The sequence below is a fragment of the Haliotis cracherodii genome, unplaced genomic scaffold (genome assembly GCF_022045235.1).
Source record: "Haliotis cracherodii isolate W230 unplaced genomic scaffold, xgHalCrac1.p SCAF_11, whole genome shotgun sequence".
NCBI classification, from domain to species: domain Eukaryota; kingdom Metazoa; phylum Mollusca; class Gastropoda; order Lepetellida; family Haliotidae; genus Haliotis; species Haliotis cracherodii.
In genome coordinates this window covers 15,504,917-15,531,886 of record NW_027266266.1, presented here as the reverse complement: position 1 = coordinate 15,531,886, position 26,970 = coordinate 15,504,917, and the positions used below count along the sequence as shown (strand labels likewise).

Genomic DNA, 26,970 nt, shown 5'->3' with positions numbered 1-26,970 from the left:
ATTAAAATCATGGGCATCAATCCACGCAATTGAGATTGATGACATGCATCAACCAAGGCAGCGAACTTGACCACCCGATCCTATTAGTCGCCTCTTACGACAAGCATAGTCGCCTTTTACAGCAAGCGTGTGTTGCTCAAGACCTATTCTACCCCAAATCTTCACGGGTCTGGATATGAAAGGCTATAGGCATGTTGAGGTAACCTTATGTCAGCAACATCCATTGACAGTTACTGTTGCACTTTTACTTGAATCCGGGGGCACGAGTGGCTCAGTCGTCTAAGGCGCCATGATTCGCTGTGTAGAGTTGCGTCCCTTGGGCACGCCAGAAAACTTATGATTGGGGGTCTGAATCCAGGTTCGCCCCGGTTGTCAGCACCATACCCATGCTCATGGGTTTCCCCGAAGTGGTAAACGTCTGAGACCTGCATCACTTCAGGTTTTCATCCCACATTAAGCTGACACGCCGTGATAAAACTGGAATACTGTTAAAAGCGGCGTTAAACCCAACTCACTCACTCACTTTTCTTGAATCCTGAGAATTGTTAAATGGTGTTTCTTATGAAGTCATGGCCTGGAAATAATGTTCTTGAACAGAAAGGCAATAGTCCGAATTTAAGAACTCTATGACAGCAACCCCTGTTTGTCGTTAAAGGTGACTGCTTGTCGTAAAAGGCGACAAACAGGATTGGGTGGTCAGGCTCGCAATTTGGTTGACACATGTCATTGATCCCAATTGCGTGGATTGATGCTCATGATATTAATCACTTGATTGTCTGGTCCAGACTTGATTATTTACAGACCACCGTCATATAGCTGGAATATTGCTGAGTTCGACGTTAAACAACAAACCAACCAACCAATCTATGAACATCCTACTTCTGATATTGTGAGAAACTACAAGCACCACTAGATGATACTGCTGTAGTATGTTGGACTGTTGTATAAAATCATCCTTTCATTTTGGAAGCAGTTGTATTTCTGGCAAGCACAGCATGTGATGCCACAGTGGAGCTGTTGGCAAATCCAAAATAATCTCATCTACTTGCCACAGAACAAGTGGCACTTGAAACTTCTGTTGTTTACTTCTCCTCTAAAATGAAGGTTGTGGGAATATTTCTTAAAGAGAATAGAACATTTATTGAAGAAACAACGTGATTTTGTTACCCTGTATGGATTCTGGCTTAGAATAGGGCGGTCGGGTAGCCTAGTGGTTTAAGCGTTCGCTCGTCACGCCGAAGCCCCGGGTTGGAATCCCGACATGGGTACAATGTGTGAAGCCCATTTCTGGTGTCCCCCGCCGTGATATTGCTGGAATATTGCTAAAAGTGGCAAAAACCATACTCACTCCCTCTGGCTTAGAATAAGCCCCGAACAACCTATGTTGGCTGTGGAAAGCAATTTAATTGATCAGGAAGTCAGGCCCTGGTTCATTGCACCCTGATGGCATTGATCATGGCTCATAATATCAATCATTGGATTGTCTGGTCCAGACTTGATTATTTACAGGACCCCGTCACATAGCTGGAATTTTGATGGATGCAGCATTAACAACAAACACACAAACATTACTTTGGCAGGGCCACCACTCTCCGACCACCAAATTATACATTCCATGGGTTCTGGACAATTGAAATTGTCAACCTTTGTACTTTATTGTTTGAGATATCGACTTGGCGGTGTATCATAAGTGGAGGTTAGCTGCAGACTGTTTCTGCCAATCAATGTTTAGGTTTATAGTAGAGAACAAAGGGGAAATTGGCATGATTAAGTTTGGGGGATTTAGGTGAGCTTGAGGTTTTACATTTTCACCCCAAACTGAGGAGGAGTGCTTTAATTAACTTATGAGGCGTCTAAATGCAAGAAACACCTGAACGAGTAAGAAAACACTGGGATACCTTATAGTGAAACAATACAATAGTCGTGGTATAAAACAAATTCAATAACTGCAGCCTTGAGAATGACCACATGCAGACAACAAAAGACATGTAAGATTGTATACCCTTTCATCACCTGCCCTAGTGGCTCAGTGGGAAATCGATGGGTCACAACACTAAACATAGACTAACTTTTAGTCTCTGAAATCTTATATTACACAATATCCTTCTTGACTGAAAAAAAATAAAAATTCCCTGTGCTGATTTCATATGGATTAGAGTTAGCTAGAGCTAGTTAGACTTGCTTTTGTATGCGTTTCTAGATATATTTTTTTCATGAAATAAATATATTCCACAGTCATTGTGCAGGACTACACTAAACAGGTTTGATTGATGTCATGGAGTTTTATGTGAAAACATTGTGACTTTTAACCAGTCTAAAATCAACATGTGCATATTAAAACACTGTTTATGTCATTCAATTCAAAGGTAGGACCCCCAAACCATGCAAACAGATCTTACAATTGAAACAACTCATTGCATCATTACACTTCAATATTTTCACTTAATTTGTGACCTTGAAATACTTTTTTGTAAAAACTCTGTACATATTCCAATTCTCCTCTTTGCTGACTTGACAACACACCTAATAGTTCATAGCTCTGACTCTTCATCCGTGTGAAGCATCCTCATAAATAATAAGTTTGATGCTCTGTTGAGGCAATACATGATTAATGCTGTGTTACCGAAGACCTGATTGCTATGTGACGGCAGTGTGATTGTACCAACTGCAAGTCAACATCTTCCACATGCCTTTTTCTGATTTCTTGACACTTCATCTTATGAATAATTCATATCAGAAACTTTCCACAAGGAGCTGATCCATAATCTGCTGGTATATTACTCGACTCGCATGAAGATTTTTTGGGGCAAAATATGATTACACAGCTAAACTGAATTATTATGAAAGCTACACATTGATTTCTGACTGTTCAGTCCTTTCTGTACATTCCAGCAAGCTTATGATGACCTTAGTGATGGATTTTCACATTAATTATCATCACACAATTTAGCATCCACCATTATTGCCATGTCCATTGGCGCCAACACTAATGACAATGTGGTGAATACGCATTGGTTGCCAGTGACAGCAGGTCCTGTTTGTCCAATGGAAAGCTGTTTGGAACGTCACTGGGACATTTGTCTGTATCTAATGTAAGCAAAGCGTTGATCAATACTGGTATTGTGTGAGGGTCTATCTCCACTTATTGCACATATCACTTGCCAGTATGTTAGCGGCTGGGCTCGCTCTGCTTTGTCTGAAGGACTGGAGGTGCTTTTGTAATCACCTAGGTAAACAACTGGTGGGCTGTATTGATTCTAGAACAACTTGTTTATCCTACAATAGATGCTGGGTAGATGTGGATGGGGTTGAGCTGACACACCTGAATGACAGGTTGTATGGTGCAGTGCAATGTTAAGCTTATGGAGCAGTGGGGCGGAGGGGTAGCCTAGTGGTTAAAGTGTTCGCTTGTCACGCTGAAGACCCGGGTTCGGTTTCCCACATGGGTACAATGTCTAAAGCCCATTTCTGGTGTTCCCCACAGAGGTATTGCTGGAATATTACTAAAAGCGGCATAAAACAATACTCCCTCACTCACTCAGGAGGCAGGTATCTTCATGAATAAGGGGCTAAGGGGTAGCCTAGTAGTTCATGTGTTTGCTTGTCATATCAAAGACCTGGGTTCGATAACCCTTATTGGTACAATGTGTGAAGCCCATTTCTGGTGTCCCTTATCCATGGTTAATTTTATTGCTAAAGCGGTAAAAAATACAACTCACCATTCACTTTCTGAATAATACAATTACAAACTACTTGAGCAATATCACCTTACTATGTCAGTCTCTTGGTGTGTTTTTGATTAATTTGTAACTGGGGTCAAGTGTTCCTTGTTTTTTCAAAATCCTGGATCTGCCTCTGTCACTTGCACAGCTGCCATTATTGGAAAAATAAACGAAGTAATAAGATTATCAGCTGTGTAATCTGACAAACTCTCAAGAATATCAACACCTGGCTGTGATACAATCATTGACAATTGTCTTTGCCATCCCACCATGATTGATGAGAGGAAACAGGAGCAGTTATTGTGTGTTGTGTAGAGGCTCAGAATTCAAATTTCTGTTCATCAATTAGCACGATAAGAGAAAGCAAACATATACTAAAACAGTATGAAAACATGTAGTGGAATTTTGGAAATAATTTTTCGCTGACAGGAAACGAAGAAATTGGTATGTCAGTGTGAGGCCTGAAGGCTGAAGGCTGAAGGCTGAAGGCATGCAACAAATTGCAATAATGTTGTCTGAGTTTGAATCCTCCTTCACCTTGTCATACCAGGATATAAGCTTCCAGTCACTTGTTATTATCAAGATTCAAAATGTGTTTTCAAAGTGTTCAGTATTTTTAATTCAGTTAATTTGAATTTGTACACTATGTAACTTTTCTGAAATTTTGACTTAATTTTGTTGGAGTCAGGTGAAATTATGGGCAATCTGTGTGCTGAATCATGTTTCACGAAGACCCTGATGTGTGTATTTCTGTTCACTGTCGAAACAGCTGTGCCTTGAAGTGTTAATGGTTAAAGAGTGTCGCAGTGAATTACTTCTACGTGGTTAAATAATGTGCCAGTGATTCCCAATTAAGTCTCCTTTCCCTTGATTCCTGATGACAAATCGTTTCTTATTCTTTTAAAAAATAATTTTTTTAATCGGGATAAATAGCGGAGTGTTGTTGAGGCTTCACCTGATGAACTGGGTAGTAGTTTGTAGGCTTCTCCTAGATTACATGGAAGAAACGGTGAATGCGCTTGTTGAATAGATCTTGTTAACAACTGTCCCTGTTATTAATGTGTCATGTTCTTGGTGCATGGAAACCCATCATGTGCTAATGTGTTTCTGATGTTAGATCATTTCTTATGTTAAAGCCATTTGAGGAGTCTGGGTTAGAAATCTTTTGTTTCTAAGTTTATTTCCAAGTATGCACAGTCATTAAAAAATGGTTGGTTGGTTGGGTTTTTGTTTAACGCCACTCTGAGCAATATTCCAGATTTATGACGGCGGTCTGTAAATACAGACAATCCAGTGATAAATATTATGAGCATCCATGCAATTGGGACCGATGACATGCATCAACCAAGTCAGCCAGCCTGACCACCCGATCCCGTTTGTCGCCTTTTACGACATGCATAGTCGCTTTTTATGACAAGCATGGGTTGAATATTGAATTGCCCGCAAACTTGATTAAAATCAACGGGACTGGATGTGGATGGGGTTGAGCTGACACACCTGAAGCATGGGTTGTATGGTGCAGCTCGATGTACAGCTCGATGTACAGCTCATGGAGGCAGTATCTTTATGAATATAGGGCGGAGGGGTAGCCTAGTAGTTTGCTTGTCACGCCGACATGGATTTGAATGATGTGGAACATACATATTCTTTCAGTGGGACAATAGCTTTCCAGTACTTAACCCACTTCAAGAATACAGCCATTAACAATCTCAGTTCGCAAATTTAATCCACCAATTTTAAAACGACATATAGATATTTTCAAAACATATTAATCAAAACGTTTCAACCATTTCAATTCTTAAAAAAACCCAACAATAATTAAATGAGAACTAATACTATTAGAAGGATCCTTGATAGATGATGATTTGAATTATTTATCCCTTCTGATGGCAAAATCAACACAGTCAAGGAGTCGAGGAGTTGAGGCCCAGTATTGAAATACTCCCCAACTATTATGGATGGGGATTTCAATGTTCGCTTTGATGGAAGAAAATCAACCACTGGCTCCATGAACTTTTCTCTTCAGGACAGAAATGCAAGGTTTATGTAACCATGGTAACATGCAATGTAATATTTTAATAGACTTTACTGATGTCATCCTACATACTCAGGAGCCTGAAGATGCTGACACCTCTGTACTATTTTAACATGCAACCTGATCATTTGATTGATTTAATTATTCAAACTACCATGTTTTTTTGCTTCCCGCAGGACTTGCATTGTGAATTATTTTGCTTCTTATAAAATCCTGGTTTTGACAAAACAACTACTAGATATTCTTCTATAAAACACTCTTTAACGTGGACATTCCGGCCCCAGTAACCTATGTTTTGCAAAATACTGACTCTGCAAAATGTATCTTAATACTTGCTAAATGGGTCATTGTTGCAACGGGTTTCACAGTTCGGTATTATGGACAATATTTATACATATCATTCTTTTGCAAGAGATGTCCAGCAATTAGTTGTTGTTTTTTGTTATTTCTATTTTTCTTATATTTAAAGAAATCATGGCGTGATATAATATCAATAGTTTACGCTGATGCGTTAGAAATTGGCACTAGTCCTGTAGTCTTTGCCAAACTGCCCAAATTTCCCCTAGTTTAGGGGTTTGCTATATGTTATCATTATAAGGACTAAAGGATGGATGGCATGAGTTGTGTCCCTTAGACATGACAGAATCCTGTTGTCTTGGTTTTGAATGCCAGATTTTTCCTGATTAGGCTCGTGGGTTTCACCAAAATGGTTAACATCTAACACTTGAATTACTCTGGGCTTTCCTCCCACAATAGGATGTCTGTTGAATGATTGACATCTAACACTTGAATTACTCTGGGCTTTCCCACAATTGGATGTCTGTTGAATGATTAACATCTAAGACCTGTATTACTCTGGACTTTCCCCCCACAATAGGATGTCTGTTGAATGATTGACATCTAACACTTGAATTACTCTGGGCTTTCCCCCCACAATAGGATGTCTGTTGAATGTGAAGTTAACCAAACTCATTCACTCGATCAATGAGAAGAGAAATTTTCCTAGCATCACACCAGATATGAAATTCTCTGACTGGACAAAAGCTTGACAAGATGGGATGGCATTTGTGGTGTCATGACATGTCCAACGAAGAGCTTTTTGTGTGTTGTTTCTTTTTCCCAAGTAGTTTGAATCCCCAATATTTGGAAGTGTTGAAAAACAGCAAAGTCATTTAGATCATGAATGAATTATGTCTTGAACGGACATGGATTTCTCATCCCAACATGTAGAGCAAAAGGTGAAGGTCATCGTGACGAGGATGACAGTCAGCTGACAGTGCAGCAACAGCAGCATCATCATCAGCCAATCAATACTCTGCCTTAGTCTCAGGCTGATCAATGCCTGGCCTTGCCACGGCTAATTGGGCTTTACCTGGCCATCAACAACAGTAATTGTCACGATGATAGACAGATAGCGTGGTAGAAGCATGACCAGGGCGACACCTACATCATGTACATTGTAGGGCCCGCATATTAAGACCAGTGTACGAAATACAGGGTTTTAGGCGATGCACAAATGTGAGTCCAGTACGCTCAGATGTAGAGAATGACACAGAAAAAAATACACTGCGTCTCTAGGGACGCACAACAATATTCATTGGACCAACACCTTATCAAGAACAGTTATGGGTGTCTGACATTTCATACATTAATCATGGCCACTGTCCTCGTGATCTTTGATTCATTCCAAGTTCTAGAAATTATCAAACTGTACAGCACACAACACCATTTCATTACTTTACATGTCAGTCCCTCATATTGCCTGCAAGGACCCTTAAAATTACTTATTGAGGTCCCTGGACCCCAACTTTTGTAAGTCAAGGTAACACCCTGGAAATAGCTGCCTGTTCCGTATCTCGTGGCTAGTAACATTTATGTCGGGATAGACGTAATTTATTCTAAACTGCCCAAGTGTCTATTTCTTTCTGCTGACACTGACTGTATTAAATCACTAATTGATATACGACTCACTTACAGCGCTCCCTTTTCCTCAAAGCGATCCTAGTGCTACGGTGATCTTAACTCCCATACTGACATAGACTTATGTTCATCGTAGCGCTAAGATCGCATTGTTGAACGGAGCCCAGTGGAGCAAAAGCTATATCTGAGCATAGAACGTCTGAGAAAAATGATAATGATTAGCTACACCAGTATGTACAAAACAAGTGACACGTGGTCCTGTGCACAGTGCACGGGTCACAAATCAGGTAAAGTTAAGCAGGGAGTCCTTTGATGGGTGACCATATTGGGCAGCTTAGCTTCTGGGAGTTTCTGGACGATTGGTCCTGCCCCACACCGAAGCCTGCAACACAGGTGGTGTCTCCTTGGGAAAATGACTTTGAAATATACTTCTGTTCTATCAGCTGTGAATGGGAACCTTTAGGATCTTGGCTGTTAACCTTCTAGCGCCTCAGTCAGCTTAGGTTGTATACTATCCAGGGAGCTGAGAATGAATTTTGAGTGCATTTACTGGGGGAATAGTTCGCATGATGTTCAGCATGGGAAACACACCATACAAATGGACACTTATTATTACAAGACAGGTTATGTTTGAGTCACCAGCCTGCCAGGCTTGTTGGGAGTCATTATTTCAGACTGATTAAGACCTTGTCAGAGCTCCAGATAAGCTGCGTATCTGCATAAAATATGCATCAGAAATGCAGTAATATGCAGTAAAATAAAACCCAAGCGTATCAATTATGCAACGAACATTACAGATACGCTACAAAAATATAAGTTGTGCGTATCATCAAAATATTGTGAAGTAATCCTGCGTATTCGATTAGCAAATCAGCAACTTATTTTGAAATTATAAACAGGCATTCCATCAACCTTGCCAAACTCCATGATGACAGTTCCATCATGATCATTTACCATCACGCTTTCGTGTGGAAGTATCGTGGTATTTTTGAGTCCTATAAAGCTCCCGAACCCACACGACACCAGTTTGCAGGGACTAGATGAATAGTGTTTTGAATATCATATTTGACGTAATAAGCGCCCAGGGCACTCTCCAAATTAGAAATAGGCGGCTCTTGTTAGAAAATTATTAGAGTTGAAAGATCGTTAATTTAGAGGTCAATGCTGATAGCCTGAAATGTTTATATGCTACAGATATATTTTTCCAGAATTTAATTGCCCATATTTAAGGGTGCATATAACACATGTGTGCGTATTATACACGAATAGTTAAGTCGTGTATGGTATTGGTTATTAATGTAGTCCTCTAACCATAAGCAACATAGCACTGTTTATGGGTTGAGTGTAATCACAGATCAATTATAATGATAGAGCATGATAGAGCACATTGTCACCATTCATGGTATAAACAGCATTGCGGATGACACTTTTATGGATTTGTTGTTGTTTGATGCATCGTTTCCATGGCAACAGGAAATAATCTGCATGAGTAGTATCCACACTTCCCTGAAGGAGTGTCGTTTACCACCTGACTTCCTGGTCACGAGGAACTCGGGAGTAACCGATATTTTAGCTTGGTGTTTTGGCATTTTGTTTGCTACTGTAGAGGCCGATCGCAGAAATATCAGTCCGTGTGATATTCACTTTACATGGTATATCGCTTTGTGGCCAGACAATAACCATGTGTGATAGATTATTTACAATACTCTGGAGAATTGTAATAGGTTTTATGTTAATCATGTTTATAGAAATGTTAGACTTGCTTAAGTCATTTTACGGCTATCAGGCCTCTCATTGGTGTTATTATAGGTAGCAGATTTAGGGAGAACAGATACCTATCAACAATTAGTGAATGTTTTTTTCCGATTTTAGTTTGAACAGTGGTAAAGGATTTCATGTCTTAAATCCAATGTTATTCATTAATATCAAGCATGTTTTTTGAGCCAGTACGTAATCTTTATGTGAAATCTCAAAGATCCCAGAGTCCCCCCTTCTACATGTTCTAAGACTACCTCGTCATGATTTTCGGGATGCAACTTTACCTGAATTTGTTATAACATATAAGGACAGCCCTAATAACACCTGAAATTATACTAGCCCTGAGGATAACTTTTACTTGACTAGTAGGCTCAGAGCTACAGATATGTTGCGTATTTGCGTAAAATACGCCCCTAAATATTGCAAGGCCCAATTTTAATTAACGTGAGTGCAGAAACGCATGCATAAAATGAAAAACTCAAATGTATACAAACTGCACGCGTGAATACACAAAGAACCTTTTTCAGCATGCATACAACGGAGCTAATTTCCGAATCACAATTACGAGCTAATTTACTTTCCGAGTCAAGCCTATATTTAGAACCGTTATGTACATCTAAAACATTATTTCATTCTTTTTAAATCTCAAAATGTTTACTCAGCTCTGAAGCTACTGCCAGTGTGTCAATGAGTCAATGACTGGTGGAAAAAACCATCAGTACTCCAACACTGTCTGATGACAAAAGAATTTTTATTTTGTACAAGCTAATTTGTTGGAAGAATAAAAATCTGCAAACTGTCCAATGAAAAGATTTGTGGCCTTGTGATGGTTATGATAATGGTAGATCTGTTTTGTCTGTCATAAGACTTGTGTCAAAGTTAATGTAGATTTGTGGCCTTGTGATAGTTATGATAATGGAAGATCTGTTTCGTCTGTCATAAGACTTGTGTCAAAGTTAATGTAGATTTGTGGCCTTGTGATAGTTATGATAATGGAAGATCTGTTTGGTCTGTCATAAGACTTGTGTCAAAGTTAATGTACCATGTTTTGTTTCAGAGTACCTGTGCCCACCAGAGGCCAATGTGTATGGAATTGACTTCACTCGCTTCAAGCTGCGGGATATGGAGTCCGGCACCGTGCTGTTTGAAGTAGCTAAACCTCCCCCGCCTGGTAAGTTTCAAGACCCTTTCCCATCCCAATTCTGCATGCTCTCTGTGTGTATCTTAGTCTACAATACACTTTGTCTCAGTGGTGGGTTTGGGGAATTTTATTCTGAAAATGTTGTTTTATTTTCCTATTTTTCTTTGATAAAATTAATTGTTACTTTTTAAAGGATTTACTGGATGACATGGAAATTTCTATACACATTTTTGTTTTTTGAAGTCTTCTTTCAAAGAAAGTTTCTCTGTCACTGTTTAAAGATGTACAATTTCTTACTCCCATACACCTAGAATATGAAGTGGTCAGCCCTCAAAGTTTCTGTGTTAGGTATGAGTGAGGAAGTTGGATCCCACTACTGTATCCCAGATAAAGGAGTATCGTCCATAAGCAACTAAGAATGTACCCCATGAAGATAGACCAGGGTTAGAATTGGTCTTCAGCAACCCATGCTTGCTGTATTAGGCGACTTACGGGATTGGGTGGTCAGACTCGCTTACTTGGTTGATGCATGCTATCGTATCCCAATTGCGTGGTTTGATGCTCATGATATCAATCACTTGATTGTCTGGACCAGACACGGTTAATTACAGACTGCTGTCATGTAGGTGGAATATTGCTTGGTGCGGCGTTAAACAACAAACAAAAGAAAAATACATAAAGAGGCGACTAATGGGATTAGTCGATCAGGCTCACTGTCATTGTGATTGCATCGATTGATGTCAGCCAATGGATATTTTGTCCAGACAGGATTAATTACAGGCCGTCATATAGCTGGATTGTTGAATGTGGCTTTGAACAACAAGCAAAGAAACACTACAAATGCTATACAGCACTTGTAGCACGGAAGTTATATTATGATTCGCGTCGGTGAACGTTTGCCCTCTTATACCATTGTTATGGCCTTGTGAGGGTTCAGAACCTAGGGTTTGGCTGAAAGTGTTGTGATGCATTAACATTTTGAGAAATTTTGGTAATCCTGATGTTGGTGTCCAGCTATTCATGCCATTGGAACTTGACTACATAAGTTGTTGCAGTTCTTTTCTAACTATAAGGGTAACACTATTTTTCAGGGCATTATCATTTGCAGAAGCCCAGGGTCTTCCATTAACTGCCCGCCGTAGGCTTTGAAACATTTATTACAATCGACACCAATGTCACTGACCAACTTTTACAAATATGGAAACGTCATAGAATAAACCAGATGACGTCACTATTGAACGTGACGTCACCTATCCCTACCTTATGACGTCACCTAACAACGGGCATGATGATGGCCGGTTGTCAAGCAATATGAGAGCACTATCAAGTTACAGTGGCCTGCTCATTTTTGATAACATGCGGGCCTTTAAATGATAATTCTATCCATTTTAGCTATAATACATATTATTGTCCCTGCTTTAGAACTAACCTGTTTCAGTTACTATTCCTTATGTGTAAACCATCTACATTTTGAAAATTTATGCAAATCCTGTGGATTCTTTAACGACATTAGCCATGGAATAAAGGACAAGAAGCAGTTTCCAACACTGTACCTGTTGAACTCTTAACACTTGTGGTTAGCCTAGTGGTTAAAGACTGACCCCCCGATCATGTTAGTCGCCTCTTATCACAAAGTCGCCTTTTATGGCAAACATGAGTTGCTGAAGACCTATTCTTCCACGGATCTTCAGGGTCTTTGAGCAAGTACCCACGCGGCCGGGTACAATGACAAGCAAACTTGTGTAGGAGAGAATGGGTCTACAGTACTTCATGCTTTGTTTTAAAGCCAACTGATGAAGATTAGGTGGTCATGTTGCTCATTCTGTCAGCCACTTGTTTGTCTGCCAAGACAGGCAGCTAGCTGGTGTAAAATATCAATCACCCACTTATTCACTAAAAGACTACAGCCCTGCTATCAGACATATCAAAGCTGATTATTCAAAATGTTCTCAATAACTGTTGATCATGATGCTATTTGCTTCAGAAGATGTGGAAGATGCTGACCTTGACCTTGAAGATAGTGATCCTAACGCTGGCCGCTTTGTCAGATACCAGTTTACGCCACAGTTCCTCAAGCTGAGGACAGTCGGAGCCACGTATGTAGTTTACTGTGTGTCACCTCGCCTTCACGTGCTGATTGTTAACATGTGGGGAGACGTAAACAGGAGTGCCCACAGCTAAATGCAATGATTTGTGTTGATAGATGCCACTGACTGTGCACTGAGAATGTCTGAAGTTTAGAGGAAGGGACCCTGATAAAGTTTTGCACCATCTCCTGTGTCATATGTACTTTATTGCTTGTTTGTCTCATTATTCTGTGGAAGATTTTATATTATTTCTGAATTTAACTCCTTTGTAAAATGCACGCAACCACTGACCCACCCCTTAAGGTTAATTTCAGTGACAGTGCCCTTCCTACAACTTGCCAATCATGGTAAAATCAGATATAAGTTCTGGCTAAACAAAGATCTGAGGACATCCCATTAGAGGTCATGTCGGAATGACCTTTCATCCGACCAATCAGAGCGTGGCTTACCAGATCATAATAGTGACAGTTGGAATGTGATTTCTAATCATGCAACTTTCGAAAACAGGTATTCCGAATGATAGTTACAGGCTTAATGACTGAATCTATATAATCTAGACCATCTATTAACCATTCCAGAATGTTCTTTTGTTCAGGTTTCAAATTTTTAATCGAGAATTTGTCAAAATATGTTTTGAAGTGTTGTTGCCAATTTGAAATTAGTGCCGTAAAGCACGAAAAAGCTGCCCTCTGATTGGCTAATGTCGACTTCTTGTCAGTCATTCCATTGGTCTGTCAAAGTTCGTGCAAGGTCATGACCCTAATCGGGTGTCCTCAGATCTTTGTTTAGCGGTAGCGAGAACTAGGATATGATTATAATGAGATTGACAACTTGCAGATATAGTTAGATCAGCTGGGGGGAAGAGATAAGTGTACAGAGCATGAATAGTAACCATGTCAACTCTCCATTCAGATAGATTTGTTTCGAGGACCGCCTCTGTGGTCTAGTGGATAGAGTGTCTACTCAGAGAGCAGAAATTGGGTGGTTTGATCCCCGGCTGCATCATATCTTAAGATGGTAAAAGGTGGTACTTGTTGTTACCTTGCCTGGCACTAGGCTTTAAGGGGATGGAACAAAAAAACTGGTTGGCTCCATGGTCTAGCGGATCGTGTGTCTGCTTGGAGAGTGGAAGGTCCGTGGTTTGATTCCTGGCTGCGTCATACCTTAAGATGATTATATGTGGTTCTTGTTATTACCCTGCCTGGCACTCAGCTTTAAGGGGTTGGAACAAAATAAATGGTCGGCTCCATGGTCTAGTGGAGCGTGTGTCTGCTTGGAGAGTGGAAGGTCTGTGGTTTGATCCCCGGCTGCGTCATATCTTAAGATGTTTAAAGGTGGCACTTATTATCCTGCCTGGCTCTCGGCATTATGGGGATAAAACCAAAAAAATCAGGTCTGCTCTGTTGTCTAGTGGATCGTGTGTCTGCTCGAAGAGTGGAAGGTCTGTGGTTTGATCCCTGGCTGCGTCATACCTTAAGGTGTTAAAAAGTGGCGCTTCTTCTTATCCTGCCTGGTGCTCGGCATAAAGGGGATAAAACAAAAAACTGGTTGGTTCAGAGTCAATATACTGTCTGAGAGGGGTGTCTATGTTAAACCATAGCAGAGTATCTCAGTGGACTAGCACTATAAACCAAGCATTAGTCTGGACTAGTACAAGCAGACACACGTACATGCAGGTTGCTTGTTCATCGATCTTGACATTGAATTTTGACGTGTTCCCTTGTTCAAATCACATCATCACAATCAGTGTTATAACAAGACTTGGTCAGGTTACAGTCTGTTTTCTTGTGTTTCAGTGTGGAGTTTGTAGTTGGGGACAAGCCAGTCAACAAGTTCCGCATGATTGAGAAGCACTACTTCAGAGAGAAGATGCTCAAATGTTTCGACTTTGAGTTTGGCTTCTGCATCCCACACAGCCGGAACACGGTGGAACATATATATGAATTCCCCCTTCTCAACCAAGAAGAAAGTAAGTTTGCCTTTATTGGAACAGATGAATTGACTTAAATATGTAAAATAAGGTTTAAATCTTTTTCTCTGATTGTTTATCCGGTATTAAGTCGAAATGAAGGCGTTGTTGTTGCACTTGATTCGGAGCCAGGAATGCATCTGACTTTTTGAAAGTATTTAACAAATTATTGAGAAACTTTACATCAACCATGCCATGACTTAAGTCAGAGAAATCACAAGCTAATGCAGTAAGTGAACTTATTTGTGATCATGGTGATACAGTTCATCTACTTTCTAAAGTTGTGTAGTTGCGTAGCCTTGTGGTAAAAAGCTTACACTCGACCTGGGTTCAATTTTCCTCTTGGTAACAACATGGAATATTGCTGAAGTAGTGCCAGATGATGCATCATTTCTCACTGTACATGGTATTAAACCCTTCTCACTGACTGCAGGGGAAACCAGTTAAGATCCAGGTTAGAATAGGTCTTCAGCAACCAATGCTTGCCGTAAGAGGCGACTAACAGGATCAGGTGATCAGGCTCGCCGACTTGGTTGATGCATGTCATCGTATTCGAACTGCGTGGATCAATGCTCATGATGTCAATCACTGGATTGGCAGGTCCAGGCCCGATTATTGACAGATTGTGTCATATAGCTAGAATATTTTTGAGTGTGGATTAAACAACAAACAAACAAACTAACACACTACAGGGTAAATGTTAAACTATTTTAAATTTGTGTGCAGGAGTGAAACTTAGGCAAGAAAGTTGCAGGTTCTTCGTCAGTTTACTCATACCAAAAGATTTAAGAGGTCCCTCGATGTTAGCTGCGTGACGTGTATGGCTCTCGTGGACGCAGTGACTGGGCCGTTATTAATTTCATGTCAAATTGACACTGTCTCTTAATTCAAATACCCTAAGACCTCAAGGTCAGAGGACCCAGCTAGATTGGCAATTCTTTTTCAAAACATCCCATTTTCCATTTCAGCTCAAGACATGATTGACCACCCTTATGAGACTCGCTCCGACAGTTTCTACTTCGTGGAGGAGAAGCTGATCATGCACAATAAAGCGGACTACGCCTACAATGGCGGTGCCTAGCGGGGGCACATGGCATCACATCTGTATAAACTGACAGTGTGGTTTACTTCTATAGACACAGATAGACAGACTCAACCCTGCCTGATTTCACAGGGAAGTCTGCTGGAGACATGACATCTCCAACAACCAAGGGTACAATAATTGAAGACAAAAAAGTCCTATTTAAAGAAACTGACCATTGAAATATTTTGAGCCTGGTTTGTTTTCATAGTTTCCAAGTTTTGATTTAATATTGAAATTGAAATATGACATACCTAGGTTGAAGTTGTGTTTGTTATCTTGCTAGATAGAGACTGGTATCAGTGTTTCTTCAGTAACTTTGATAACAGGTTTCAGATACGTGTTATCTTCCTGATATCATTTTTATACACATTGTAAAGTATGAAAAAATATTTTTAGCTGATCATCTGTTTTAGTTTCCGATCTGTTGCACAGTTTTACAGAAATCCTACCTCATGCTTAACATGAAGTATCTTTTCAGGTAGAAACAGAAATAGCAATATTCATACCAAAGTTTGAGTGAAAACCCTTTGTCTTTACTTGTTGGTTTTAAGCTAGATGTATATCTGACTCGGTCCGGAGAGAATGAATATGACATGATCATTGTAGTGATGAATATTGTAAAATCACATGTACAGATACCGGATAACTTTTTATCAAGGGAATCACCTGCTCAAGTTATCATTTCCATGTTAAATGTTTTATTAAATTAAACAACTGTACTGGGACTAATTTGGGCCTTGATTCTTCATTCTTGCTATCAAACGGTAATTTTATTTCATGCATTAATATCAGCATGCTTAGGCCAGACTTATTTTTGGGAGGGTTACAGATTTTTGGCCCCAAAATTAAGGGTGGTAGGTAGAATAATTTTGTTTGAAATATACATATTTTTTCTTCCTGCCACGATTCGTCATTATTCTTTGTGTTTTGAAGTTTTTAAGATAACTTGTCAACTGGTTTTAATCATAGTATTTTGAATAACTTGTTTTCTTGATAGCGACTGTAAATGAGTTGAGTTTTAATATTGTACTTATTTATGGTAGACGAAAAAACCCACTGCTTTTCATTTTTTCTTCTTTCAAATTTCAATTTTTGGGATTTGTCAGATTTGTAAACCTACTTTAAACTAAAGCCTGGCCTTGCATGCCTCACTATCCTCGTGACAGCTATTCTCTGATCTCATCTAAAACCATCCTGATATACTTGATACTATGTATAACAAGTTGTGTTACATGTACCCTAGCAACTGACATCCGTTATTTAATTCCGTTGATCTGAACAAATGTGAAATATTGGCTGGATAATTTAATTCTTCGTTTAATGTGGTTATTTTCACCAGAGGTTGGGGATATGATAGATTTTATTTTGTGATGGTTATTTTTGAGTGACAGTAGTCTCCAGATGTGAGTATTTATTGGCACAGTGTTGTACATTTGTGATTGCATGCATTATATTTGCTCTCCTATATCTCAGTATTACTGTCTCCACACAGGGGCCTTGTCACAAAACTCTCCCTGTTTGCAGAACATAGGTTGTCCACCAGTGTCCAGGGGAACATCAACCCATGTCACCTGAGAGACTGTGCCGAACACCTACCGTATTCGACGTAATAAGCGCCCTGCTCTAATAAGCCCCCACGGCAATATTTGCAACTATATTGGCTTGTGAAAATCCCATTTAGCACCCCTTCTGATTGATCAATGTACAAAAGACTTATTTATTTGTGTATAATACGCACTCATGCGTTATATGCACCCTTAATTATGGGTAGTTAAATTCTGGAAAAATATATCTGTTGTATATAAACATTTCAGGCTGTCAGCATTAACCACAAAATTTATCTTTCAACCCTGTTTTTTTCTTCACCAAAATGATATTCTAATAAGAGCCCCCTATTTCTAACTTTGAGAGCGCCCTGGGTGCTTATTATATTAAATACGGTAATTATATTGCAGATATGTCTCATGCATTCATGCTCCGGATTGGTCAGAAAACCACAGTTAGGCATTTTTCGCAGACGCAGATAACAAACAGTTATTCCCCCAACATCTATATCATTCGGAAAAAATCATACATACCCGGTATCTAGATAATGGCGTCATCTTGAGTTAGGGATACAAATGTGAAGTTTGTACGATGCAAATGTAATGCTAACTGTTACGCAGTACTAGGAGCGACATAAGAAATATACCTTACATGTTAGGGTACATTTCAGATAATAGAATGGGTCTTGGCCAATCAGAATCTGACTTGATGTGTAAGGTGATAAATAAAATGTAACATCGTTAGAAGAAATTCATGTTTTGGTATCTTTTTAACAGCAAGCTGTTGCATAGAAATAAATAAACCCAGTACTTGAACACAAAATGTTAAGATGTCTGTAGAATCTACTCCATTTTGAAAGTTTTTCCTATTTTTGCTGTTATAAATATCAATAATATCTCAATGCCTTCACTTCTGAAAATAGATTCAAATTGCGGTTCCAATTATGTTTAAAACTTTGTCAGTACCATACCTATGGGTTTCGCTTAAGTGGTAAATGTCTGAGACCTGCATCAATTCAGGCTTTCGTTCCACATTAATCTTCATCCACAGCACTCGATCAGTAGACAATACTCTAATAATCATTTCACTGTATGAGTCACGGTTGCTGACTTCGAAAACACTCTTCTCTATGTAGGGACTGGTCGCATGAATATGGGGGAGGTTTGTGACATTGCCCCCAACTCGTTCACATTCCATTCCTGTCAGGGTTTGTTTTGTGTCTTGTTCAGGTTCGTTCTTCTCACTCATTGCTAGCGATTCACCAAGGACACAATCCAATACATATCACAAGAATTTGTTCAAGATACAATCTGTATCATGATCAGAGGTTCAAGTAAAAATCTGTATCTTTAATCTAATTTGATATAATACAGTTAAACTAAAATGACTGTCTACACGTTGTTTTGTGACAACACCGCTAGCTCATAGTGATCAGCACTGTAGTGAGTGAGTGAGTGAGTGAGTGAGTGATGAGGTTGTTTGCCGCTTTTTCCAATAGTCAAGCAATGTCATGGCGAGGGACACCAGAAATGTGCTTCACACATGTCAGGAACTGAACCCGGGTCTTTGGCGTGACAAGGATCAGCCATGCGACTGTTGTAAGTCCATACTTAGTCTGTCTCCCAGAGGGGCGGTTGGGTAGCCTAGTGACCAGAAATGTGCTTCACACATGTCGAGAACTGAACCCGGGTCTTTGGCGTAACAAGGATTAGCCCTACGGCTGTTGTAAGTCCATACTTAGTCTGTCTCCCAGAGGGGCGGTGGGGTAGCCTAGTGGTTAAAGCTTCAGCTTGTCATGCTGAAGACCCGGGTTCTGTTCCTGACATGGTTACAATGTGTGAAGCCCATTTTCCTGTATTCCCCCCGCTCAAAGCGGCGTAAAACCATACTCACTCGCTGTCTCCCAGACCCGAGAGAATATATTGAAAAAGGAGCCCCAACTCAAGTCTAGAATGATTTGGCAGGTCTAGATTACCTCAGCTCTAGGCTGATATTAAGGATTGTTCTTGGCTCCATATGGATTTGGGGCGGTCGGGTAGCCTAGTGGTTAAAGCGTTCGCTCGTCATGCAGAAGACCTGGGTTCGAATCCTGACATGGGTACAATGTGTGAAGCCCATTTCTGGTGTCCCCCGCCGTGATATTGCTGGAATATTGCTAAAAGCGGTGTAAAACCATACTCACTCACTCACTCACTCCATATGGATTTTATCTTGTTTATTTTGCAGACATAAATTTTTGAATAAGAAACCTGGGACTAAATGTCAGTCTAGACTATGTTGAAGTATGGGAATTTTGGGAGTCACTTTGGCCAACGGGGTAACCCAGGACTATGATTATGATTATGACTATGTCATTCTGTAGGCCAGTGAATGTGCAGATAGTGAAACAGTTTGTGAAATTCATAAAGTGTATTATATCATATTGGTTTAATAGTGCAGTGCATTTGTGAATCGTTTCTGCATCATTGCGTTGTCATCTGTCCTCTGCATAGATGTCAAGTCTGAAATCCTTGATTCCTTTCACGTTTATCTGATGTGTTTGTTTCTTGATTGCATTGTATTGAAATGATTCCAGGAATTAGAAACTTTCAGTTCAAGTGTTTGACAGTTTCATTATTCTGTGGTGATGAATCTGTTCAGCTGTGCCTGGACTTAGATAACACTGTAATGAATGACACGCTCCGAGCTGTCACAAATTGTCTTCTTGTAAGTAGTATTCAAATGAAATTGAATGATTTATTATAAAGTTGATATGTAGTTATTTGGATATTTCAAAAGTCAGTATGTACTGAGTGCAGTAGTTGTCTCCCCTTGATTTCTGTCGGTTGGATGAAAAAGTAAATGACAGTTCATACCACCATCTGGTTGCTAGATTCCCAGGCTGTGAGACAATCGTCAACCATTTACAACATCTTTTCTCAGGAGTGTACAAATCATGGGATGCTATGATGATAAATGCATTCATCATAGTTCTGTTGGCTCAACAGTTTTAAATAGAGTTTAAAAATATCCAAGCTGTTAAATTCTTTTTGGAATGTTTTTTTTTGAAGTTAGAGGTATTGAACATTAACAATCCTGTCCTGGTGTCTGCACTGATTATATCTGTATCGCCACATGGATTTTCTCACCAAGGTTCATGTGTTTGCGGTCTATCGTAATACTGCCATGGTTATACGAGGTGCAGCACTGGTTTCAGTGTTATGATTATCATACTTATGGTTATGACTGTTAAAAGCCATTGTAGTGAAGACTGTGCATAATATTAGGACCGAAAGTTCACAGCGCTTGTTTCGAATAGTCTTGCACAGATCTTATGTGCTTTTAAGTTTGCTCAAGTTTAAGGTGCAATGAGTCGGTTATAAAATCAAAACTTGACCTTGATTGGAAAAGATTTTGAATTAAGTTTATGGTAGTGTCACAGTGTCAGTGCCAAGATTTGATGAAGTCAAACTGTTTTTCATCTGATTACAAAGAAAATATTAAGTTTGAATCTACTAAATATGTTTATCAAGTTGAGGTCATACGAAGTACGACAAATGAGACTGAGATATTTGCTTTTTCGACTCAGTTTGTTTTAGCAGATTTATGTTGTGGACAAAGCGGTTCATTTATTATTTCCTACCTAGAGATGTTGCTGTGCCTTGCTCGTTAGTTGGGAATTGTTTCACTTAGTTGAGGGACTGGTCATTTATTACAGGGTGGTCAGAGGTTTTTGATGCACTGAGACACTGAAAATAATTACCCTCCCCAAAAGCTTGTCATATTTGTGGATGACTCGCTCAATGTCCTTGTACATTTTTTTCATGACCCTGCTGAAAAGACAATGCAAAAGCATCATCATAAAATCCCCATTTTTTCATGACCCTCACCCAAAGGTTATAATTTTTTAGGACCCTCCCTCAGAGACTGTCATGTTTTTGACCCCCTATAATGACCGGTCCCTAAACTGTAACGGAAGTTCTAGTTCTTGATCATTTGTGAATTCAGTTACAGAATTATTGTACAGCTTGATTTCAGTTTCACTCCCGATGTGAATGACAAATTGTGCCTTTATCCTACACACAAAGCAATTAATTTGCTCCAGTGGGGAATTGTTTCCTAGAAATAGGAGAAGCATATCGAGATGGATAGCTGCATGATAGTGGACACGGTTGTGCAGAACAAGTAACATTTGTTCTTGAAGTCTGTGACCATGCGGGAATCCTCCAAGTAGTAAACATCTCTTCAGGCATGGAAGGGTTTATATAATTGATGAATGCGTCTGTCAAAATGACAGAAGATGTTTCAGATAGGCGTCCGATCTTAAGACAAGCAGTGGATTCTTATTTGTGTCCAGAAAGACCCCAAAACCCTGAATTTGCTGACATTGGTATTTTGGACGTGAGTAAATTGTCCTTGCCCTGTGTTGTTGGACTACACTCACCTGATGTTGCTCAGCATTGCCTGGTTGTGGTTGATGCCACGTGGCACAGCCCACATTTCCCTTTGTGTATGTTAAGAATTACCGTATTCGCTGTAATAAGCGCCCCGTTATAATAAGCGCCCACGGCGATATTTGCAAATATATTCGCTAGTGAGCGATCCCAATTAGCACCCTTCCGACCGATCAATGTACACAATTCGTGTACATTTATTTGTGTATAATACGCACTCGTGTGTTATACGCACCCTTATTTACGGGCAATTAAATTCTGGAACAATATATCTTTATACCTTTATATATTTCTTTTGTATCATTTCAGGCTGTCAGCAGAAACCATAAAATTTACGATTTTTCAACTCTTTCACCAAAATTATATTCTAATAAGAGCCCCTATTTCTAATTTTGAGAGCCCCCTGGTCGCTTATTACGTAGAATACGGTAATTGAATTGCCACCAGACCATTTTAATCAAATGTTGTGCTTATGTACCCTATGACTATCACATTTTAAATGACTAAATTGAATCACATTCTAATAATCTGGTGAGTGGCACATGTCTGCTTTTCTTTCATTTTTAAAAAAAAATTGTGGTGGTTTTTATTCCAATCTAAAACTTGGATATTACAACATCCAGGAAACATCAAACATACCACCCAAGACATATTTCACTTGCTTTACATATAGATACAGCAGGTTTGTGTCAGGGCAGCATCATTGGGTTGTTCTGACTCAGCATGTGTCCCGTATTGCATCCCCCCATGATGGGGTCAGTCGAACACAATGGGGCAAGTATGCACTAGTGGAATGGGTGACCGACAGAGAAGAGCTGTTTTAAGTGGAGATGCAGCTCATGGGCCATCATTTTGAAACCACAAGTCAGCATCCACGAAAGGGCAGATAATGATGAATACCAGCTCGCTCACTCAAATACAGATCTACCATATTCGACGTAATAAACGCCCCGCTCTAATTACCGCCCACGGCGACATTTGCTAATATATTGGCTAGTGAAAAACCCAATTAGCACCCCTTCCGACTGATCAATGTACACAAGACTTATCTATAAGCGTATAATACGCACTCGTGTGTTTTATGTACCCTTAATTATGGGCAATTAATTTCTGGAAAAATATATCTATCGTACATAAACAATTCAGGCTGTCAGCATAAACCACAAAATTTATCTTTCAACTCTGTTTTTTTCACCAAAATAATATTCTAATAAGAGCCCCCTATTTCTAATTTTGAGAGCGCCCTGGGTGCTTATTACGTCGAATACGGTATTTGAAATGAAAGTTGGTCAGCTTTTGTGTTTGTATCTCCTGATTCACTGTATCATTGGGGGCACGGGTGGCCCAGTCGGCTAAGGTGCTGTGATGCATCCCTTGGACATGCCAGAAACCTAGGATTGTGGGTTCAAATCCCAGTTTGGCCCGATTGTGTTTCTAGGTTTGTCAGCACCACACCCGTGCTCGTGGGTTCCACCGAAGTGGTAAACGTCTAAGACCTGCATCACTTCGCCTGCATCACTTCGGGCTTTCCTCCCACGTTAAGCTGACACGCTGCGATATAACTGGAATACTGTTAAAAGCGGCGCCACTCACTGTATCATTATTCCGTGACTTATTCATCGTGGGGATATGGGGCACCTACTGGTCACAAGGGCAGGATCTCTAAGGATCACAAGGTCAATCTTAAATTTGCCCTGATCATATTTGATCACCATACCCATAGTTTTGCCAAAGTGCTTAATGTCTTTGACCTGCGTCACTTTGGGATTACCTCCCACATTAATCGGACATGCCAGAAATTGGCAGAAATACTGTCAAACTCAACTCGCTTATTTCTCATCCTCATAGGGACCAAACACTTTTCCCTTTACTTCATTCTTTGACCAGGTTGGTTGGTCAGTCTAGTGATTAGGGCGTTTGCTGTTCACACAGAGGGTGTGTTTGGGGTGTTCCACCTTTGTACAACTGCCATGTTGCTGACAGCAGCTTGAAACTGTACACTTGCATTCCTCTGACAAGGTCACATATTCCCCAACACTGGACATAGGTGTTCCACCCCTAGATGAGCCTCATGCAACACTGGATCCTTGGAAATAAGCTGACTTGCACACAGCATTGTAGTTGGCCTTCTAGTTCTAGACCATCTGATTGATCATAAATTGGTTCCATAAATCATATAAACTGTGACTATCAATTCCTGTATTTCAAAACAAGATTGTCAGTTGTTAAAAAGCTTATCTGACTTTATGGAACCTTGTCTGGGTCATTCCAATCTCATTAAAATCAGATCTTTTACTCTGATCCGATCTGAGAACACCTCCATAAAAAGTCATATCGGATACACCCTGAGCGAACTTCGACCGCCCAATCAAAATGAAGTTTGTGGGAATTCTTGAGCCAGTCAGATGTCAGCTTTCTAAATCAATTCGTCTTCATTTCCTTTCCTGATTTTGAAGTTTAATTTTCTGCAAAAGTAAACTGTCACAGACACACAAATATGCCTTCCCTAGTTACTGTTTAGGTGTAGATGCCATGAAGCCCACAAACAATAGGATGGTTAAAACATCTGTGACATTACCGTATTCCACGTAATAAGCGCCCTGCTCTAATAAACGCCCTGCTCTAATATGCGCCCACGGCGATGTTTGCTGATATATTGGCTAGTGAACAATCCCAGTTAGCACCCCTTCCGATTGATGTTCACAAGACTTATTTATTCGTGTATAATATGCACTCGTGTGTTATATGCCCCCTTAATTATGAGAAATTAATTTCTGGAAAATATATCTGTCGTGTATGATACGCACATACTTTTGTTTTGTATCATTTTAGGCTGTCAGCATAAACTACGAAATTTACAATCTTTTAACTCTTTACTTTAAACTGTTTTCTAATAAAAGCCCCCTATTTCTAATTTTGAGAGCGCCCCAGGCGCTTATTACGTCGAATACGGTATATTATATTTTTGCATTTGGATTTCTCTTGATCACATTCTTTTCTGAGAGCTTCTATGGAGGTATCATGTCGGAGTAAGAGAGTAAGAGATCCGGGCCTGTTCTACAAAGTGATCTATGCACTACCACTGTAAGTCAATGTAAGTATGGGAGTAACGATCTTAACGCTAAGGTTGCTTTTTGTAACATGGCCTGATTTGAATGAGATCGGGATCAGCCTACAGCAATATCAAAAGGGTATTTAGTTTTAAGTCTCATTGACAAAGCTTTACACATCAAGTGAATTGGTACACACTTTCCTAGTATTCAAGTTGGATATGAAGTAGCTGGGTTCAAGCCACTCGTATGCACCATCGTATTACAGTCGTCCGTCCATCACACACCTGCACTGGCCACTGACCCATTGCACAAGGAAGGATAGTTATCTGAAGTTTTCCTCCCATCTCCTCCAGCTGTGTTGGTCTGCAAGGTCACCTCTCATGTACCAGTGCCACTTCGTTATATATGTCACAATATGCTGGTCAAGTGAACGTCTTGTTGCTGCAGGATGGTAATATTTGTGACCCACCCGAAGAAAAAAGAGACCTTATGGGAGCTCGGATACAATTGTGCTATGACGTCGTAAAGACATTGGGCATCAACTTACTTCACCGAAGATCGATATGTGATGTGTTTCTCTGTAATAAATATGAATTGAAGCTTGTGAATTGTATTTTTGTGTTCCAAAGATGCTAAAGTTATGAAAAGTCACAATGTGAGTTTTCACCCATGAGGTCCCTTATCTCTTGGTTTGTCACATTTGTAATTAATGATGTAGAAAACTTTGTGCAGATACGTTGTTCCATGCACTGATGTTTATGTTGTTTCATCAGAACTATAAACTGGTCTCACACACCTGACGATGCCTGTCTGGGATGCGTTATTTGTAAAGTACCATAACTTACCTATTTTTAGTGCTCCGGGGGCTCAACATATTGATTTGTAGGGGTTTAAAAATATAAGGGGTGGGACAAAACACTATATTGTTAGTTCACATTTTGTTCATAATGTTTATATAGTAGTAGCCTGTTCATGGTTTCAGGATTCATAAAATCAGATATTGATATTTTTCTACATCTTTAATCCATGTTTAACTCAGAATGGGTTTGAAAACCACTAAGTGGGAATTTAACATTCCATGAATTGGGTCTTACAAGGGTTAACAGAGGGTTGGTCTTACAAGGGTTAACAGAGGGTTGGTCTTACAAGGGTTAACAGAGGGTCTTGGAAGGGTCAACGGAGGGTCTTGGAAGGGTCAAACAGAAGGTCTTACAAGGGTTAACAGAGGGTTGGTCTTACAAGGGTTAACAGAGGGTCTTGGAAGGGTCAACGGAGGGTCTTGGAAAGGTTAACGGAGGGTCTTACAAGGGTCAACAGAGGGTCTTACAAGGATTAAAAGAGGGTCTTGGAATGGTTAACACCATCTTGAAATGGTTAACAGGGTTTTACAAGGATTAACAGAGGGTCTTGGAAGGGTCTTACAAGGGCTAACAGAGGGTCTTGGAAAGGTTAACAGAGGGTCTTGGAAGGGTCAACAGAGGGTCTTACAAGGATTAACAGAGGGTCTTGGAAGGGTTAACAGAAGGGCACAAAATCAAAACGGTTTATGTAAGGGGAGTAAAGGAATTTGTCGAAGATTTGCATTGACAGCATAGAAAATATTATTCAGGAGTGAGTATATTGAATGCACTCCTGTAGACTCTGCTTATGTTCAGGTTGGAGCTGTTCTGTGGAGTCCAGTGAGTAGTGTGTGAAATGTGTGTTTTACATTGATTTTATCACCTGTGTATATCTTTGAAGTATATTGTGGTCGATATTATTTAACATTACTTACAGTGTTTTGTATTGTGATTTTAATATGATTTTATTTTTTGTTTTATCAATGTTGATTTGTTAATGATGTAATGCCACACATGTAGACTTTCCTCTCCACATGGAGTGATTCCTGCGGGAATCATCTACCACATGATATCGGATCTCAAGGAATTGTGTGATTCAGGAAGGGTTCCGAGCTAGAAATCATACAGGATTGATTGTGCGGGCATGTACAATCTGGTGGTGTGGGCGTGCAGGGTGAGACTGGTCATGTGGTAGGTGGTCCTTGTGGGTACGGTTGTTCCATTCTGTACATTGTCAAACATATCTGTCATCATTGTCATGTTATATTGCAGCTTTATTTGCAATTAAATATGAGAATTCTCAACAGATTGTCTGTGGTTTGTGTACAGTAAGCATGTAAAAGAAAAACATCACAACATGAATCATGGATGATTTACTACACTT

The 26,970-nt window shown here is 39.8% G+C and overlaps 1 protein-coding gene across 4 annotated transcripts in view; it reads left to right on the top strand.

The window, feature by feature from the left end:
* Nucleotides 1–26,890, top strand: part of LOC139456256 (protein unc-119 homolog B-like) — a 40,290-nt gene extending 13,400 nt beyond the window's left edge. The window contains exons 2-6 of one of the 4 annotated variants that reach the window (XR_011652518.1): nucleotides 10,493–10,606; nucleotides 12,561–12,672; nucleotides 14,460–14,632; nucleotides 15,601–25,886; nucleotides 25,954–26,890. Coding sequence is in view for 2 of the 4 variants with exons in the window: in XM_071237875.1 (XP_071093976.1) it covers nucleotides 10,493–10,606; nucleotides 12,561–12,672; nucleotides 14,460–14,632; nucleotides 15,601–15,713 (512 nt within the window). In the remaining 2 variants the exon portion in view is untranslated. Of the gene's footprint in view, nucleotides 1–10,492; nucleotides 10,607–12,560; nucleotides 12,673–14,459; nucleotides 14,633–15,600 lie in introns of all 4 variants that reach the window. The other 3 variants (XR_011652517.1, XM_071237875.1, XM_071237876.1) reach the window with 3 other exon arrangements.
* Nucleotides 26,891–26,970: the final 80 nt, after the last annotated feature.